This window comes from Dreissena polymorpha, chromosome 3 (assembly GCF_020536995.1).
Source record: "Dreissena polymorpha isolate Duluth1 chromosome 3, UMN_Dpol_1.0, whole genome shotgun sequence".
NCBI classification, from domain to species: domain Eukaryota; kingdom Metazoa; phylum Mollusca; class Bivalvia; order Myida; family Dreissenidae; genus Dreissena; species Dreissena polymorpha.
Genome location: NC_068357.1, coordinates 35,847,372 through 35,864,051, shown reverse-complemented (window position 1 = coordinate 35,864,051; position 16,680 = coordinate 35,847,372). Strand labels below are relative to the sequence as shown.

Below are 16,680 nucleotides of genomic sequence, written 5' to 3'. Positions count from 1 at the left end.
TGGTGGTGGTGGTGGTGGTGGTGGTGGTGGTGGTGGTGGTGGTGGTGGTGGTGGTGGTGGTGGTGGTGGTGGTGGTGGTGGTGGTGGTAGAGGTGCTGGTGCTGGTACGGTGCAAGTGCTGGTAGACGTAGTATAAGTAGTAGACGTTGCTGTAGTATCAGCAGTTATTATAATGCAATCAACAAAAAAGTGTATCTGCCATGTAAAATATGCATTGACTTAACACTGTCCGTCGTTGAGAAAATGTTAATGTTATTTCTTATAAATGTTTATTCTCGCAATATTTACATGTTAGTTTGCATGTGGTTTTAAAACAGACACAGATACCGTTTTATTATAAAAAAAATGTCGGAGAAACACATACATAAAACGGGATCGCTCCGTGTTCAAGACATTCGCTCCGTGGTAATATTATCATTAATGTTTCACCGGAACGGAAAGTCTCACAATCTCTCGCATAAAAATCACGTGACGTGATTTCAACTAAGTGCACAACCGAACTAGCAACATAAAACGGGATAAAATTGAATAAAAACTGACATTATATCGTTGTTTTCCCTCCTAGTTTTATTTGGATTACGCATCATCAAACTGTGAATATCTGGCAACGCGTTTAATACGGATTCCGTCCTATAAACCTTGTCCAAAATCGAAAGGAAGTCGTGAAATGGTTTCCACGGAATTTTCGACAATGAGAGAATAGTTATGTTTTGAACATTTTATCAGACCTCCTTTTATTAATTAAGGACTATTTAAAGTCCTTTTACAGCCACAATGACCTCCAAGGCAGGGATCACAGACAGAATAGACCCTTTTGTGAATAAGGCTGCTATTAAATCGAAAAAGCAGAAAAGATCTCAGGGTTCATCTCATTACAGAACTAAAAATGCCCCAGAATTGCAGGCATTGCCACATTTAAAAGGTATATCACGTGAATGTAGTGACTAGTTTCTAATTATAAATATATAACCAACTATAATTGTTGTATCTGTTTGTGCATACTGCATAAGTGAATGTAAAAAACTGTAACCCAAAGCCAGGAATATGTGTCAGGTCATGTAAGTTCAGGTGTGTAAACATGTGTTTAGGGTCATTGGCCCTGCAGTGCTACCAACTGACAAATCAGATTGACCTTACTAGCTTTTTAGTATTCATTTGTTTTAGTATAGTAATCTGCAAGAGTCCTTGATACAGCGCTTCCATTAATGGACAAGATCTGCAGGCGTACATTCGTTTAACAAGTGGTAGAAGTCACTTGGACGTCTGATAACCCTCATGTATACTGTTTTCTAATACACAGGACGTACAAATCATAACAGTTAATCTGATCAGTCACTATTATAACCACGCTCAGCGCTTAATCGCAATAAAAGTGACATGGGGTAATAGATCACCCACTGATAAGAGATATATCGAATAATGAAGTCACATTACACAACCTTGACACAGATGCACCATGAGAAATGGATAGGAAAACAGCGCCTTTTAAAGGGATTTTTGTCTGGGAAAGAGGCGCTTACATATTAACCAAATATTGTTGGTGGAAACTGTCAAAGAAGCTGAGATAATCAATTGTTTTTTTTTTAACAAAATGTCATTTGGAATAAATCAAAACGTACATTACAGACACCGTGTACTTAAACAAACGCCACTAGCCACGCTGTGCCATCTCACTGTGTTGCTTACCAATATGAAACCCGCAATGGGTGTTAATTTAAATTCCCTTGTCCAATCAAAGGTTTGCCCTATATTGAACTGTACTCTACACTTCTTAAAAATGGCATATGCATATGGTTGTGTTTATGAAATTCTTAAACATATTTATCGTCATAAATGTTCAAGATTATTTTTTTGTATGTTATGTTGTAATTTTATATGTCAGATTATCGGATAAATGTGCACATTAGAAAAGCAGTAATTGTATGTATACTGTTATCGTAACGATTTGGTATATGCATGCAGGGTCTTCCCCAGGCCATTTAAGCGCCCCTTACCGGGGCGCTTAAATTTCGAAATCAGAGTCCCCGGGGCGCCTGAAATTTTCTGATCAGTGTATTCTTCAGTAAAAGAAAGTGTAGATTGTCCAAAAAAATCAAGGTTTCCCTATCAGTGTATCAATATTCCCTGTTTTAAAAGAGCACTCGGTACCTACTTTCACAAGTAATCGCCATAAACACCACATGGGGTAATGGATAATCCACTGATAAGAGAATAGCATGACGCGCGTATCGATTATTTTAGCCACATTACACGGTCATTTAAATCAGGGTTGGCATATTGACCGGTCAATTGAGTATTGACCGGGCCGGCGGTCAATACCCGGTTAAAACCGGTCAATACTGGTCATTACTGGTCAATACTGGTCGATTGAAAATTGTAGCATTTAAACATTACAAAGGAGCCATGTTATATTAAATCAATAATTATTCTGTAATTGATTAACTTTTTTCTGAGTTATTTATTGTAAATTTTTTTTTAAAGCTGTAAAAAGTTACTTCTTTATTATTTATGGAAACAGCCTCAAATACATAAGGACTAAGGCAATATCTTTATCTCAGTGTATCACATCTGTTACTAAAGTATTATTACTATTGTAGGTACCATTTCACTTAACTATTGATATATCTATATGATACGCAGAAGGACAAACAGAACTCTTGTGTATTCTAGGGTTATAAATCTAGCCTCTTAGTTGGTAATAAAATGCATGCAGTGTTATGTCTCTGATATTGACAATTAAGCAAATCTGCCCTTAGGCTATTTCATATCACTCACACAAGAAGATTACATTGTACTTGCTATTAATTTAATAGTTACTTTTAACTTGTTTCCTTTCTGTATTTAGAGGTGTTTTTTCCCTTTCATATTAAAAAGTTCAATTGGTATTCAAATGAATAAACAATCAAAGTTCTTGATTTTGCCAATAAATAATTTCCAATTGTGGGTCTACTCTTCTTTTCAATTGTTTTTTTCTTTTAATAATTATTTCTTATTATGTTTTTTATTCTTATATCAATAAAAATTGAAGTTTTTTACACTATTTTGTTAAAAAGTATTTAAAGAAATCAATGCAAAAATACACGACAAGTAAGGATTGTGTCAAAAAGGTGCCATTTAAGGCCCTATTATCAGTTTTGGCTGCCCCAACCTGTATAGGTGAGAAGACTGTTAGAAGACTGTGGGGACAGTGGGGTATGAGGAACAACTCATACACAGTAATTGACAGGTTCTTGTTGAATCAAGCACAGAATTATATGAGCATCATAATTCATTAGAATTGGAAAAAAAATTAATCAACCAGAAAAATCAAATTGACCAACTTTGACTTATTTGCAAAATTTTGAGAGATTGGCCTAAAAATTGCATGAACATGTATAAAATAGTGGGTATTAATAGCTTAAGACATTATTGGCAACATGTCTGTTTAATTTATATTATCAATATTGTTTAATTAGGCATGGAATATAAATTAAAATTGGGGGTAAAGTTCAATCGACCAGTATTGACCAGTAATGACCACTTCGGGAGTATTGACCGGGGCGGTTTTAACCGGTAAAAACCTCCGGTTAAAACCGGGGGCGGACGATTGGTGCCAACCCTGATTTAAATGCTGACAATGATGTATCTGGTAACTTTCCAGTCGTCAAACTGTGAAAATGTTTCGTCCGATAATCGATAGTTAGAAGACTGATGATGGCAACCGGCCGTGATCCTCGTGGACAACGTGAATTTCATGCATAATTCCGTCAAAACATTTATTTGACTCGTAAAGTGTTTAAACAAATTATCGTTGAATTTATAACGCAACGGTTAATATTTGTTGAAATCTCAAATGGGAATGATTAAATTTGTAATCCGAAACCCATTCCCGTAAGTCGATGTTAACGCGTTTTTAATCCGAAACACACTTCCGAATGTAAATGTTACCGCAACGTTAAATATTTTTGCTTCAAATTAGCAGTGCAAATTTATTTTTTGTCGAATCTTTTTCTCAATTAAAAAGAGCGCGAAAATTATGCAGCATGTACAACGTCGCGTCTATTGCATACAAATGGCGTGTATTGAGCGTTTTAACAAGCCCACAACAGGTCAGGGGATTGACGCAAATTCAGAGGCAATATTTCATCAAATCTATAAATAGTCACTTAAAAAATGGCAAGGTTTGTGTTAAAGAAATAACTGAAAGCTTTTATCGTAAATATTTACCAGAAAGAGATTGATAAAAACGGAATAAACGGGATTATCGGGTAATAATAATATAGATACTTGAAAAATAGTAAGTATACAGTAATAGAGTCGGGTTGAAACAGATGTATTGGGGAATCGTTCGAGTCGGGATTTCACTATCTGTGCGGAAAAGTTTTAAAACAATTAAACAATATAGAAAAATATATTTTTAAATGACTGGGGGATTTTTTTGAAGAGTCATAGCGCACCAAATGACGTCTTTTGACGCTGTTTTTCTTTGAGTTATAACGCACCACAGAATGTGAATTGACACGTTAAATAAAAAAAAAAAACGTCGGGAGGGGACACCCGAACCCACCCCCGATCCGCCCCGGGGCGCCTGAAAAAATTCCTGGGGAAGGAACTGTATGCATGTTTTGGCGAATGACAACACAGCATGGCAATAAATGGGCCCTATAATATTCAACGTTAGCGTTACCGATCGCCAAAATTGCCATTGGCGATTTCAATTCCTGGCAGGCGATTAAAATTAAAAATAAGATTTTCATGAAATTGGCGATTGAAAAAATAGACCATTTGCTTTACAAATGCATACTCTAAATGCCTGTTTTCAGGCCGTATAGATCGGTATTCGTATAAATTGCCAGAAACATCGCTAAGATTACACTGATAACGCCCCAACCGGAAAGGCCCCAGGGGATAATGACGACCGCCTAGGTCGATAATCCACATGGCTAATGTCTTAATTGGTCACGCTTTACAATGCGACCAGACTTTTCGAACAGTTGGGTTACTTGGCGATTTACGTGATAACTCGGGGTCCTCAATCTATCGCCGAATTTCGGCTGCAGTCCCCCACATGAAAAGTTTTTTTTTCCCCTAAAACTGATTTTTTCCCCCTCAGAAAATGTAAAAAAAAATCTACAACAAAAAATTGCCGATTTATAGTTGAAAATTGACTCCAATGTATCACCGTCCATTATATCGCTTTGTCCAATATAGTCCTTACTAAAAAGAAGTATTGTTTCCGGTTACCCATCGACCATGTTTTTTAACCGCCGACTCAAAAGTTGTTTCTGTTATAAAATCTGCATCCGAATTTAATGTCCGAAATTTACGCAACTGCGGAAAGCGTCTGGATTGTTCAGAACTGTTGTTTAGTAATGTTTTGTTTCATTGACATTTATTCTTATCAATAAATGCTTTATTCAAAATGCAGTCTTCAGTTTTCAAAGAATATTTATGTGTACAGCAATTTACAGATAAAGACAAAAGCTTTTTCTGTTACAAATTCCGCGTCCGAATTTTATGTCAGAAATTTACGCAACTGCGGAAAGCATCTGAATCTTTCAGAACTGCTATTTTTGTAAATGTTTTGTTTTATTTACATTTATTCTAGTCAATAAATGCTTATTTAAAATGCAAATCTTTAGTTTTAATACAATATTTATTTGTACAATAATTTACAGAGAAAGACAATGTGGATCAAACATCTTCTTATTAAGAACTATATCTGAAAGTTAGTACTATGTCGTCATGCATTTCACACTGCTGAAACCTGAAAATAATGACATTCTCATTGAGTTAAATATTCAATTAAGTGTTGTGGTAAGAAAAAAAAGCGTACCTACCGACACACATTTAAATTAGATTACTGTTATATAGTCATTAGATTGAGTAAAAGTCCACCTTTCTGTGCTATAGACAGTCACATATAGGAATATATATATATATATAACAGTTAAACACAGTTGTTGTTGTGTTTTTTATAAAAATTCCCCCATTTACAAAAAATTCCCCCCTCCCTAGGGCTGCGGATCCCTTCCCCCAAAGTAGTGTGAGGGCGCAGTAACTGAATCACTGAAGCGTGCCGTGTAATGATTATGCTATAGATGTTACGATTCAATGTTATTGAATCGACCAGTACGGAATTGTCATTTAATCAGATGGGTGGAGTTATGGCATTGACATACCCACTTTTAACTAATTTCCCAAGGAACAACGATTTTGATTGGCTAAAAAAGTAGATATGAGTAACTTCCCTTTACGGTCGATATGCGACTTGAAAGACCGATTTAGAAAGTGAGTTGCAGATTCCTGGGAAAAATGGATGCTGGGAACAAAAATGGAAAGTTGAAGCCACAGAAATTTACACAATTCTTTAGAAAAGAAAGCGGACAGAATAATGTAAACTCAGGAAATGACCAAATGTTAGATTTGAGTTCTGAGGACGTCTAAAATAGTGCAGACATGAATGCAGAATCAGAAACGTCTACCTGTCAAGTCTCACGGTTTCGCAGTGAGTCTCACGGTTTTTGACATGCAATGACGGTCTAATGCTGACTTAAGTAATTTCTCACGCATTTCTTGGAAAACAAAAAAAAGAAGAAAAAAAGTAATGTTTGGATTTCATAAAATCTCATATAATTACTACTGAGACGGCGGGTTGTTTTAATGGTTTCTAACCTCAATACCACATGAACTGAAAACTGTTTTACGGTGTTAATGTATCATTAACACTATGCCACCGGTGTCTATGTAAACAAAAAAAAATCGGCTGCAAAATGTCAGCAAGTGGCTCACCAGCAAAGAAAAATTTTTATGCAAAAAATGGGCTAATTTCAGACAACAAATAGTCTTAATTTTGCTCACGAATATAAAATTTGATCAGAATGTTTGTCTTGATGAAATCTGGGTTGGGATTGTATTTGAGTCAACTGGGGTCAAAAACTAGGTCACTAGGTCAAATAATAGAAAAACCTTGTGTAGACAATAGAGGTCACAGTTTTCATCTAATCTTTATGAAATTTGGTCAGAATGTTTATCTTGATGAAATCTGGGTTGGGATTGTATTTGGTTAGTCAGGTGAGCAATTCAGGGCCATCATGGCCCTCTTCTATACTTATGTTACCAGCTGTTATCGTGCTATTACCTTTGATTAAATGTATATTTATGTAAATAACATTAAAATATAGCAATTTTAAGTGTTGAATGGAATCAGCAGAACATAACAGGACAAGGTTGGGAAAATCAAAGGAGATCAGAGATTGTTAAAAAAAAAAGATTGTGAAAAAAATATCAACAAATTGTTATGCAGCTGTGTTCTGCAAACATTTTAGATCATGATCAATATCTGAACTACAGTAAAAACTAAACATGGATGCTTCATTGACATAATGTGTAGGGGGTGGTGTTTCCTAATTAAGGCATGTAATCACCAGAACATCACATTACATGCGGTTTTCTGTGAAGTTTTGTTCAGTGTGCAAGTGATGGTTACGTTCAGTGACACTAGTTCCTGGAAATACATGGCAAGTTAAGAGCGTAGAATAGTATCTTCTTATCAGTGTGTTATCCAGATAGAGTAGTTTCATGCCATGCCCCACTTCATTGATTTAGCTCTGTGAATGGTCATGGCATAATGAAATATTATCACTGTGGCTGACAGTTCGAGTTGGTTTTATAGAGACTTGAGAAAGATTGCTTAATAGAAGGAAATAAATAGAAGTGTAGTTGTAACATCTCTGTTTATCATATTTACATGTTTTCTCTCACTGTAAAGTTAAGAGCTTAGCAACAATTATTTTGTAATGCTAACATTATGACATTTTTTATCAAAACATGTTTACTATTTTATTTTTAGGTATTTTTATGGCCATCTGACACTCCCAAAATTTATCAATGAAAAATAACCTGAACCAATTAAAAAGAAATATATTTGAGCATCACTTCTAGCTTGAACTTATATATAATACAGTGTGTGTGTTTTGTCCAGTTTGTAGCCAGATTTTGACCCCATATCCAATCTCAAAAAAGCATATTATATCTTCCCTAATAACTTCCAGCAATTTTCCCCATTTGAGAGTATGTTTAAGCAATCATAAAGTCTAATTCACCTCCCTTTCAAGCTCTGTGAGGTGAACTTAAGCAAATATTATTATGAAAACACTTTTAATTCCCATATTTATAGATTTTTTTCGGCGTTAGCTGAATAAGCCAGCTTTTCACCCTGACTTGACCTTTGTAAGTGTCCAATAATACTCAAATAAAATTTCCCGCGGCTAGGTACGAATGAATACACTTCATTTATTCCATTGGCTGATTTGAGTATAACACCATAACATTGGAAACATATCCGCGTCTTTGTAACACTGTTTTACTGCATGAAACAATTTTATCTCTAATGAAAAGGCTCAATAGATAGAACAGTTTTACAATCAATTTTCGACATAAATACAGTTTGTGCGTTCACCTTTTATTTTCAGAAAATTACCAGCGCAAAAGCGTTTATACTAGTAGCTATGTTGTCATATTTAGTACTTACTTGCATTGCATTTCAACCCGCGAGGTTTCGGGTCAACTCCCGGCCATTTGTGAAAGTCAGAGTTTATATACAGTTCATCACCGGAGTTCGCAGAAGGGGTTGCGATCATTGTGTTACACCGGTCTTACTGACAATAACGTACTGACTGTAATGCATTGCATTCCAATCCGCAAGGTATCAAGGTCAGTTTGCGGTCAGTTGCAGAAATCTTTATATAAACGCCGTCTCGTAAACTTTGTGCACTTGAAGTCTGTTTTGATCAGAAAGATACTAAATAAAGATATTCGGCGATATTATTGTGGTATGTCAATCATCGATTTTTAATATGGTTTTAACATTTGCATGATAAGGACCAATTTTTATAAAAATAATTAGAAATATTTATCCATTTAGACCAGTTTATTAAGCATGAGCACAATAATTCACTATACTATAATTATGCAATTAAATAAGATTCGAGTATTGCCGGCTGACCTATATGCAATCGTTTATTTTCATGTTTCTTGTGTTTTTCTATTCTGTAAATATAGATATCTGAGTAATAATATCACATAAAGCAAAATAAGCCACGAAATCTGGCGCAACACCCCGTAATTGATTTGCTTATGATGTAGCTAAGAACTGCGCAAATAAAAGGCATCCGCTACTTTTATCTCATAGAGATAACTTTTGATCGTTCATAAACATCGACCACAATCAACGCCGTATATCTTTTTAAAAGATATTTCTTGTTTGCAAATATTACTACACTTTAAATTTCTAAATGTTAGTAAAAACAATGCAATTGTTCCAAATCTAAAGGGCCCTCAAAATGGTGAAAAAACAGCACAGATATAAAATAACATTCCTACAAATGACAGGGTTTTATTCTTTTGTAATGATATTTCCACCGAGTTCAAAGGGGCATTTTCATAGTACAGGCACCATGTACTTACAATGTAAACAAAAACGCCTGTCCGCCGTGTTGACTTAACCTGATGGTTGACATTTCGCGGGGGGCGGACACGCTACTGACCGCTGTGTTCAGCAAACACCCGAAATCGCCACAATTTCATGCTATCGATAACAGGAACAACCGTGATCACTGCGATAACTTTCTTCCAATGTGTCTAGAACCTGTGTTTCTTATCCCTAAATGTTAAATATTGCACTATTAATTATTTGTTTGTCAGTACAAAAGGCCTATAGAAAACCACCGACTGCGTCTTTGTTTTATTTCCAAACAAGCACCGAAAATCCAATATTCTATGTATTACGAAACACAAACTTTAGATAAGCACGTGTCGTCTGTCAAAGAATAATGGTACATGTCAGTTAACATATCGAAGTATATGATGTTGGAAACGGGACTTGGTTTAAACATTTATAATTACGATTTTTATTTTAATAAGATTTGCTGAAAACAAATGAGAACCAAACAAACGTACACAGACAACACAAAATATAAATAATTATCACAAATTAAATAAAAAAAAAACGTTGGTTTATTTTCGAAAAATCGCTTTAACTTTCTCCCGATTTCCAGAAAATGACTCATACATGTTGAATGAAATCTAAATATAGATGGCGCTGTTCATTGGTCGTTGTAAAAGAATATTCATGAACTGTACACGGCACTTAATGTGCAATGCCAATTCCAAATCATTTGCGAGATACCCCGATACTGAAATGGAAATTCAATACGAAGCTTTTACAATGTTGTCTGCTCTTCGCAGTTTTTAACCAGGTTTTCCGAAGGAAAAAACTGGTTATTAGATTGGCGAATGCGGGCGGGCTGGCTGGCGGGCGGGCGGAACAAGCTTGTCCGGGCCATAACTATGTCGTTCATTGTCATATTTTAAAATCATTTGGCACATTTGTTCACCATCATTGGACGGTGTGTCGCGCGAAATAATTACGTCGATATCTCCAAGGTCAAGGTCACACTTTGAGTTAAAAGGTCAAAATTGGCAATAAATGAGCTTGTCTGGGCCATAACTATGTCATTCATTGTGAGATTTTACAATTATTTGGCACATTTGTTCACCATCATGGGACGGTGTGTCGCACGAAAGAATCACGTCAATATCTCCAATGTCAAGGTCACCACAACTTAAAATAGATTTATTTTGAAACAAACTTACAAAGGGGGTTAATTTTGTTTGTTCATTTCAAAAGTTCAGTTTGAGTTGTCTCCCTTAATCAGATTTTTTTTCACAATGAAAACCTGGTTTTGTGACAATTTTGTCCCTTGTTTGTGTATAAATTAATACACCCATGCCTATTTTCACGCGCTTTTTGTCTTGACAAAAACTGGACACGAAAATATCATGGGCATATGCATGTTTTTATTTGTGACCACAATTTGTAACAGAACATGAACTGTACACTATGCGCTCACACCACATTAAGTGATTTACGCACGTTGGAATACCCTTGTCCCGATTGGACGCTTATTTCATCAAATCTTGAAATAGAATCATTTGCCGAAATTCATTTGATACTTTCGATAATAACCAACGTTTGTGTTATTGACAATCTTGTCAATATTATCGTCTATATATTGTTACATACCCATAATTTGCTTTTAATATGGAAATCGGGCATATATGGGATTATAGAGTAATGGATAAAGAAGGGAGAAGTTGCATGTATGCGATTGAGACAGTTGACATGTATGTATCGGGGAATCAAGAGACTCTGGATAATACAATTACTACAATCAGTTATGAGTTATCCATGGCTGCAAACTGTTAATTGCAAAATCAAACATGCAATTATCACTCCTCCAGGTGCGGTATCATATAGCTAGGTGCGAACACGGTTTTCTTTTATACGCGGCGTTTAAAAAGACAGAAAACACTGTCATGAGCATTGGTGTGAAATACATTATTCATTTTCACTTTTAAATGAAAGGGATCAATACAATACGTCTATGTTCAATTATCATTTTTTTAGCAGACACGATGAACACTGCGGTAGATATTATGGGTCAGCGGTGTTCGCCATATTGAAAACGGCCCCCGTGACATTTGATCTAAGCACCCTTGCGGGGTTCATATTGGTAAGCGAACACAGTGAAATGAACACCGCGGCAAGTGGGAGTGGCGTTTGTTTAAGTACACGGTGCCTGTACTGTATGTCCCCCACTACTATGGAGGGGGACATACTGTTTTTGCCCTGTCTGTTGGTCTGTTGGTTTGGTCAAACTTTAACATTTGCCATAACTTTTGCAATATTGAAAATAGCAACTTCATATTTGGCATGCATGTGTATCTCATGGAGCTGCACATTTTGAGTGGTAGAAGGTCAAGGTCATTCTTCAAGAAAAAAAGTCAAAGCGGCGCAGAAGGGGACATATTGTTTCTGACAAATACATTTCTTGTTTCTAATATGGCTATAGTAAAACTTTGTTTTCAGTCTAGAAGTCAAATTTTTAGTCTGATCTTCACGAAACTTGGTCAGAACATTAAATTTTGTTCTTATGATACCTGGGCCGAGTTTGAAAATGGATCCCATCTGTTGAAAAACATGGCCGCCAGGGGGGCAGGGCATTTTCCTTGTATGCAATTGTAAAACCTTGTTATCTCTCTAGAAGTCGCATTTATGGTCCAATCTTAATGAAACTTGGTCAGAACATTTGTTCTGGCCCTCTTGTTTTTGGTGAAATTATTTCCCAAAAACTCAGAGCTTTTTTCATCTGCAGCCTCCATAACCCTGGAAAGAAATAATGTTCATTAAATTTCTAAAAAAAACAACAAACAACACACAACAACCTGATAATGTCAGCCATATTTTCACTTATCTGTTGTGTTTTAGATACTGCACCGTCGGATCAACAAGAGCTGTTCACCAAGAAGCTGCAGCAATGTTGCGCGGTGTTCGACTTCATGGACCCCGTGTCGGACCTCAAGAGCAAGGAGGTGAAGCGAGCGTGTCTCAACGAACTTGTAGACTACATCACAGCAACACGTGGCGTGTTGGCAGAACCTGTCTATCCAGAGATTGTCAGAATGGTAAGGGCTTTCATTTTGGGTTTACCCCCATTTCCGCTCAAATGCAAAGTGAAAATGGCTATTTGCAACCAGCATAAAACCAGAACAGCCTGCATGTTTTTTGCATGCTGTTCAGGTTTAATGCTGTTTGCTGCTCAGTAGTATTATAGGGTTGGAAAAAAAAAACTTAAAAAGTTGAATGCTTCCTTCAAAGCATTGGCATTGATGCTGCCATAATTATTTGTTTCTCTTGCTACAAAGCTTTGATAGTTTCATGGATCATATCTATGAACACTTTCAACTCACCAATAACCCCTGACGTCATTCTAACCTTGAAATTGACCTACTTTTGGATTTGCACCAATTCAGAACGTCAACTTTCTTGGTTTATCCATAATTACTGTTTACGTACATCAATAATGCATGTACTAACAAAAAAAACTGTGATACTTCTTTAAAGTTGCAGTCAAAAGTATTGTTTTAAGTTTAATTCAGGTTAGCCACCCTAAGACTGGCTGGACCTTGCAAATAAATGCCTCTGATGCACTATGTCATAGTACTTGTAGGTATTAACTTGGTGCAGTCTGAAGGATTGTCATTTCATATTGAATGATAAACACACATAAACAAACAAAAAAAAAAGCAACAAAATACTGCACAATTTCAAGGAGTCAGTTATTCTTCTGGAAGTATTGCATGGATTACACTCAGTAAGTGATTTAATTGAAATATTCCGTGGTTTTCAGAACCACTGCTATGTAAGTTAACCACCTTTGACAGTTTCTGACTGAATGTTTTATAAGACTTGGTCAGAAAACAGTTATGACTTTACCAGTTTGTAGACCATGTCTTTCAAAACATTTCCAGTGAAATGCACTGGCTTCTGTGTGGAAAATCACCTCTGTATTGAAGTCTGTGTGACTTATGACTTCTGTGTATCATGGTATCCTAATCTTTTTAATTTGCCCTAAATGGGTCATAGTTTGCTTACCTTTACTGAATTATGGCCTTTTATTTTTTTAATTAAAAAATGCCTCATGCACCTTTAATTAAAATTCTAATCATCTGTACAATTATTAGAAAAATAATTAGTTTGCAAACAAAATGTTTTTTTTTTCAAATGTTTTATCCATTCTGTTTTTGTGGCTACTTTGTTGAATGTTTTTGTGTGTGATGCCTAGTTGACTACTGACACTTCGCCAATAATTGTTCTTTTGTCGGACACTGAATGAGACAGGCGGAATCTTTCTAATGAAAATAATTGTGTGTTATTACTGTAGGCAAGAATTGTGTCAACAATATGTTGGCTCTGTACAGCTGGCGATAGGAACTAAGTGTTTGTTCCCATTAGCTAGGTTGAGACTTTGGTTGGGTTTGCATATTAAAATGGGTAGTCTTTCTGTGGTTTAGATTCTGTTAGCCATTGGCATTGTCTGTGACATTAAGTACTGTGATATCTATTTTGAATGATTCTGGTCATGGTAATTCAGGGGTTTTCTTAGCCATTGGAAAATGGAGTCTGGTCAAATTGGTAATTTTTTAATTGATAAAATGGTATATTTGGGAATTTTTTATGAACTTAATGGACCAAATTAGAATATTTTTTTTATCAACAAATATTGATACATCATGAAGCCATTTCCTGGCCATTAAAAAAATAACAACCAATTCTGCTGAAAGTCCACTGTTTGGAAAAACTAAATATATCTCTTTATAATTATTCAAATTATAAGAACAATAATGAATATCGTATACATTATAGTTATATACTTTGTACTCTGAGTGTATCTGCACTCAATAAGAGTTCTTGTAGTACAGATTATGATAAGCAAGCTTAGCATTTATTTTGTCTGCAAATTAAATTTGCCTCTTTCAAAACATTGTCAGCACCTTTGCAACTTTATTGTCGCATTCCGCGATAGATAGCAAACCCCCTTAGTAATGTGTAATGGTGGTCCTAAGATAAATCTCAGTTTTCCAGACACAAACAAGTTGAATGGTATCAGCAGTGTGATGGATTTTTCCTTTCAGTGTTTTTTTCACCATTTTGTGGAATGTGGCCGGGTCCTTTTGGATTGGTAAAAATTGCGTCATTTTTACTGACATTGGGAAATTAGTGTTGTTGTTGTCTGGCTAACAAATGCTTCAAAATTGAGAATAGTGTTCTCAATACTATATTTACTAAGGTTCAATTTAAAGAGCTGGATTGGAGATGAACTAAATGTTGAGATCTATTTAAAAAAACGATTTTTAAGGATAGAAAAATTGGGCCTTTCATGCTTGTATTAGTGCTGGTTAGTTGATGGGTGGCATAATATAGTTTAGGCCACTCCAAATTGATATGTTGGTCGTCGGATTTGCCTCACCTATTTTTACAAAATGAAAAAAAAAAAAAAATTACCGCTCGCACTCATTTTTGTGTCCTTCTGTAACCAAAGCGCATGTGTTTTTTTAATTTGTAAAAAAAACGCGATCTAGCAGGAACGATTTTGACGCTGAATACAATGCCAAATATAGTGTTTCGTAACCTTTTTAATGGATAAGACGCTAAAAAATTCGATCGAGACGACCAGTACATGTTTCGCTGTCGTGACAGTTTTAACAAATTGCGGTGAAAAGTTGCTGCAGCCAACCCTTAAAAATATAAACACATCTTTGACGGTCTGTTACCTATTTGAATGTGTTTGTTTACGTTCGAACATGCAACTATCAGCAGATACCGTTGAAGCATGTTAAATTTCAAACAACATCGGGAAACATGACGTAAGATTTTGTATGCTTTTTCTTAATTAAATGGGCATATGGACGGTATTTACCTATATGTAGGCAAATTTTTCCTATAACACAATTTTAAGTGAACAAAAAATAAACATAAAATCACTAAATGCTGGTTCTAAAAGTTTCACAGGGACAATGTTTTATCATTTTTAAAATACATGGTTGACGGAACATATTTAACAGCAAGGTCCGTGTATTTCAGAAACATCAAATAAGTTCTTGTTTATATTGTATACATTTATTTCAGAAAAATACAATACTGTACTAGCCATCAATATGCCCCTTTAAAAATAAGGTAGCGACAATGGATTATATGCATTGCCTTTGTCAGACTGTCTTTCATTATCATTTTGATGATTGTCCCCTTTCAAAGTTCAAGTGATATTGCAACATGGTATACCTTTTCACAGCTTGCAACATGGTATACCTTTTCACAGCTTTCACTGTTTAAAACTTCAAACAAATATAAGCAGCAGTAGGTAGACATGTGTCCCTCACTTCAATGATATGGTTACACCTATATTTAGTGGTCAAAGGTCATAATGCAACTTACTCCTATAAATATGAGGTCGATATATATTCTTTGTATAAGAATTGATTTGAATGTAAAATATAGCTGTTTAAACCTTAATCTCTTGATAATGCAATATTTTTCTATCGATATGTGATTTTTTTAATTCTTCGCTCTTCGCTCGCTCGAGAATATTCCTGTTTTCAAAAAAAAAATTATTTTTTTTCGTTGCCTCTTCAACTTTTTTTTCAAAAAAATCTGTAGACCAACAAATCAGTTTGGAGTGGCCTTAAGAAACATTTATACTTTTGTACCTCCTTTAAAAAGTTGAATTCATTTAAGTTTATGCTCGTTAGACATTTAATCATACTAGGTGATGCATTTTGGTACAAACAGTAGAATAAACATATATTGATATGACATACAGCTATGCAAAATTTTTTTTACTAGAATATGTACAATTGATTTGTGCTTAAAAGGAAGCCAAAGTTCACATTCCAAGCTGTGGAAAGTATGTCTGACATTGCTGTAAGAGCACTCTGTCTATGCATACCTGTACCATGCTGATGTGCTATTTATAGAACTAGTATCCAAAATAGTCAAGACAGCATCTAGCCTGCAAGGCTGTTGGGTGTCTACCTGTACTGTATGGTATACATGATCCTTGCTGTGGGAAAACAGGCCTTAATGCATGTGGGTTGTGTCCTATGCCCACTGCACAGGCTGATCAGGAACACAATTTCTGCTCTTATTGTATTTTTCATTTAAAGGTGGTTCTCCTTAGCCAAATCCAGTGTAGCCGAAAGTGTGACTGCACAGGTTAATGTGGGGCGACACTTAAGCATTACCCTTTGTTTTCGTAAAGCAATTCTCATATACAGCAGTAGAACAGCCTACTGGGGTGA

The 16,680-nt window shown here is 35.5% G+C and overlaps 1 protein-coding gene across 3 annotated transcripts in view; it reads left to right on the top strand.

Moving 5' to 3' along the window:
- The first annotated feature begins 469 nt into the window (after positions 1-469).
- Positions 470-16,680, top strand: part of LOC127873678 (serine/threonine-protein phosphatase 2A 56 kDa regulatory subunit epsilon isoform-like) — a 48,619-nt gene continuing 32,408 nt past the window's right edge. For all 3 annotated transcript variants that reach the window (XR_008046322.1, XM_052417610.1, XM_052417609.1), the window contains exons 1-2: positions 470-922; positions 12,311-12,507. Coding sequence is in view for 2 of the 3 variants with exons in the window: in XM_052417610.1 (XP_052273570.1) it covers positions 775-922; positions 12,311-12,507 (345 nt within the window). In the remaining variant the exon portion in view is untranslated. The remainder of the gene's footprint in view (positions 923-12,310; positions 12,508-16,680) is intronic.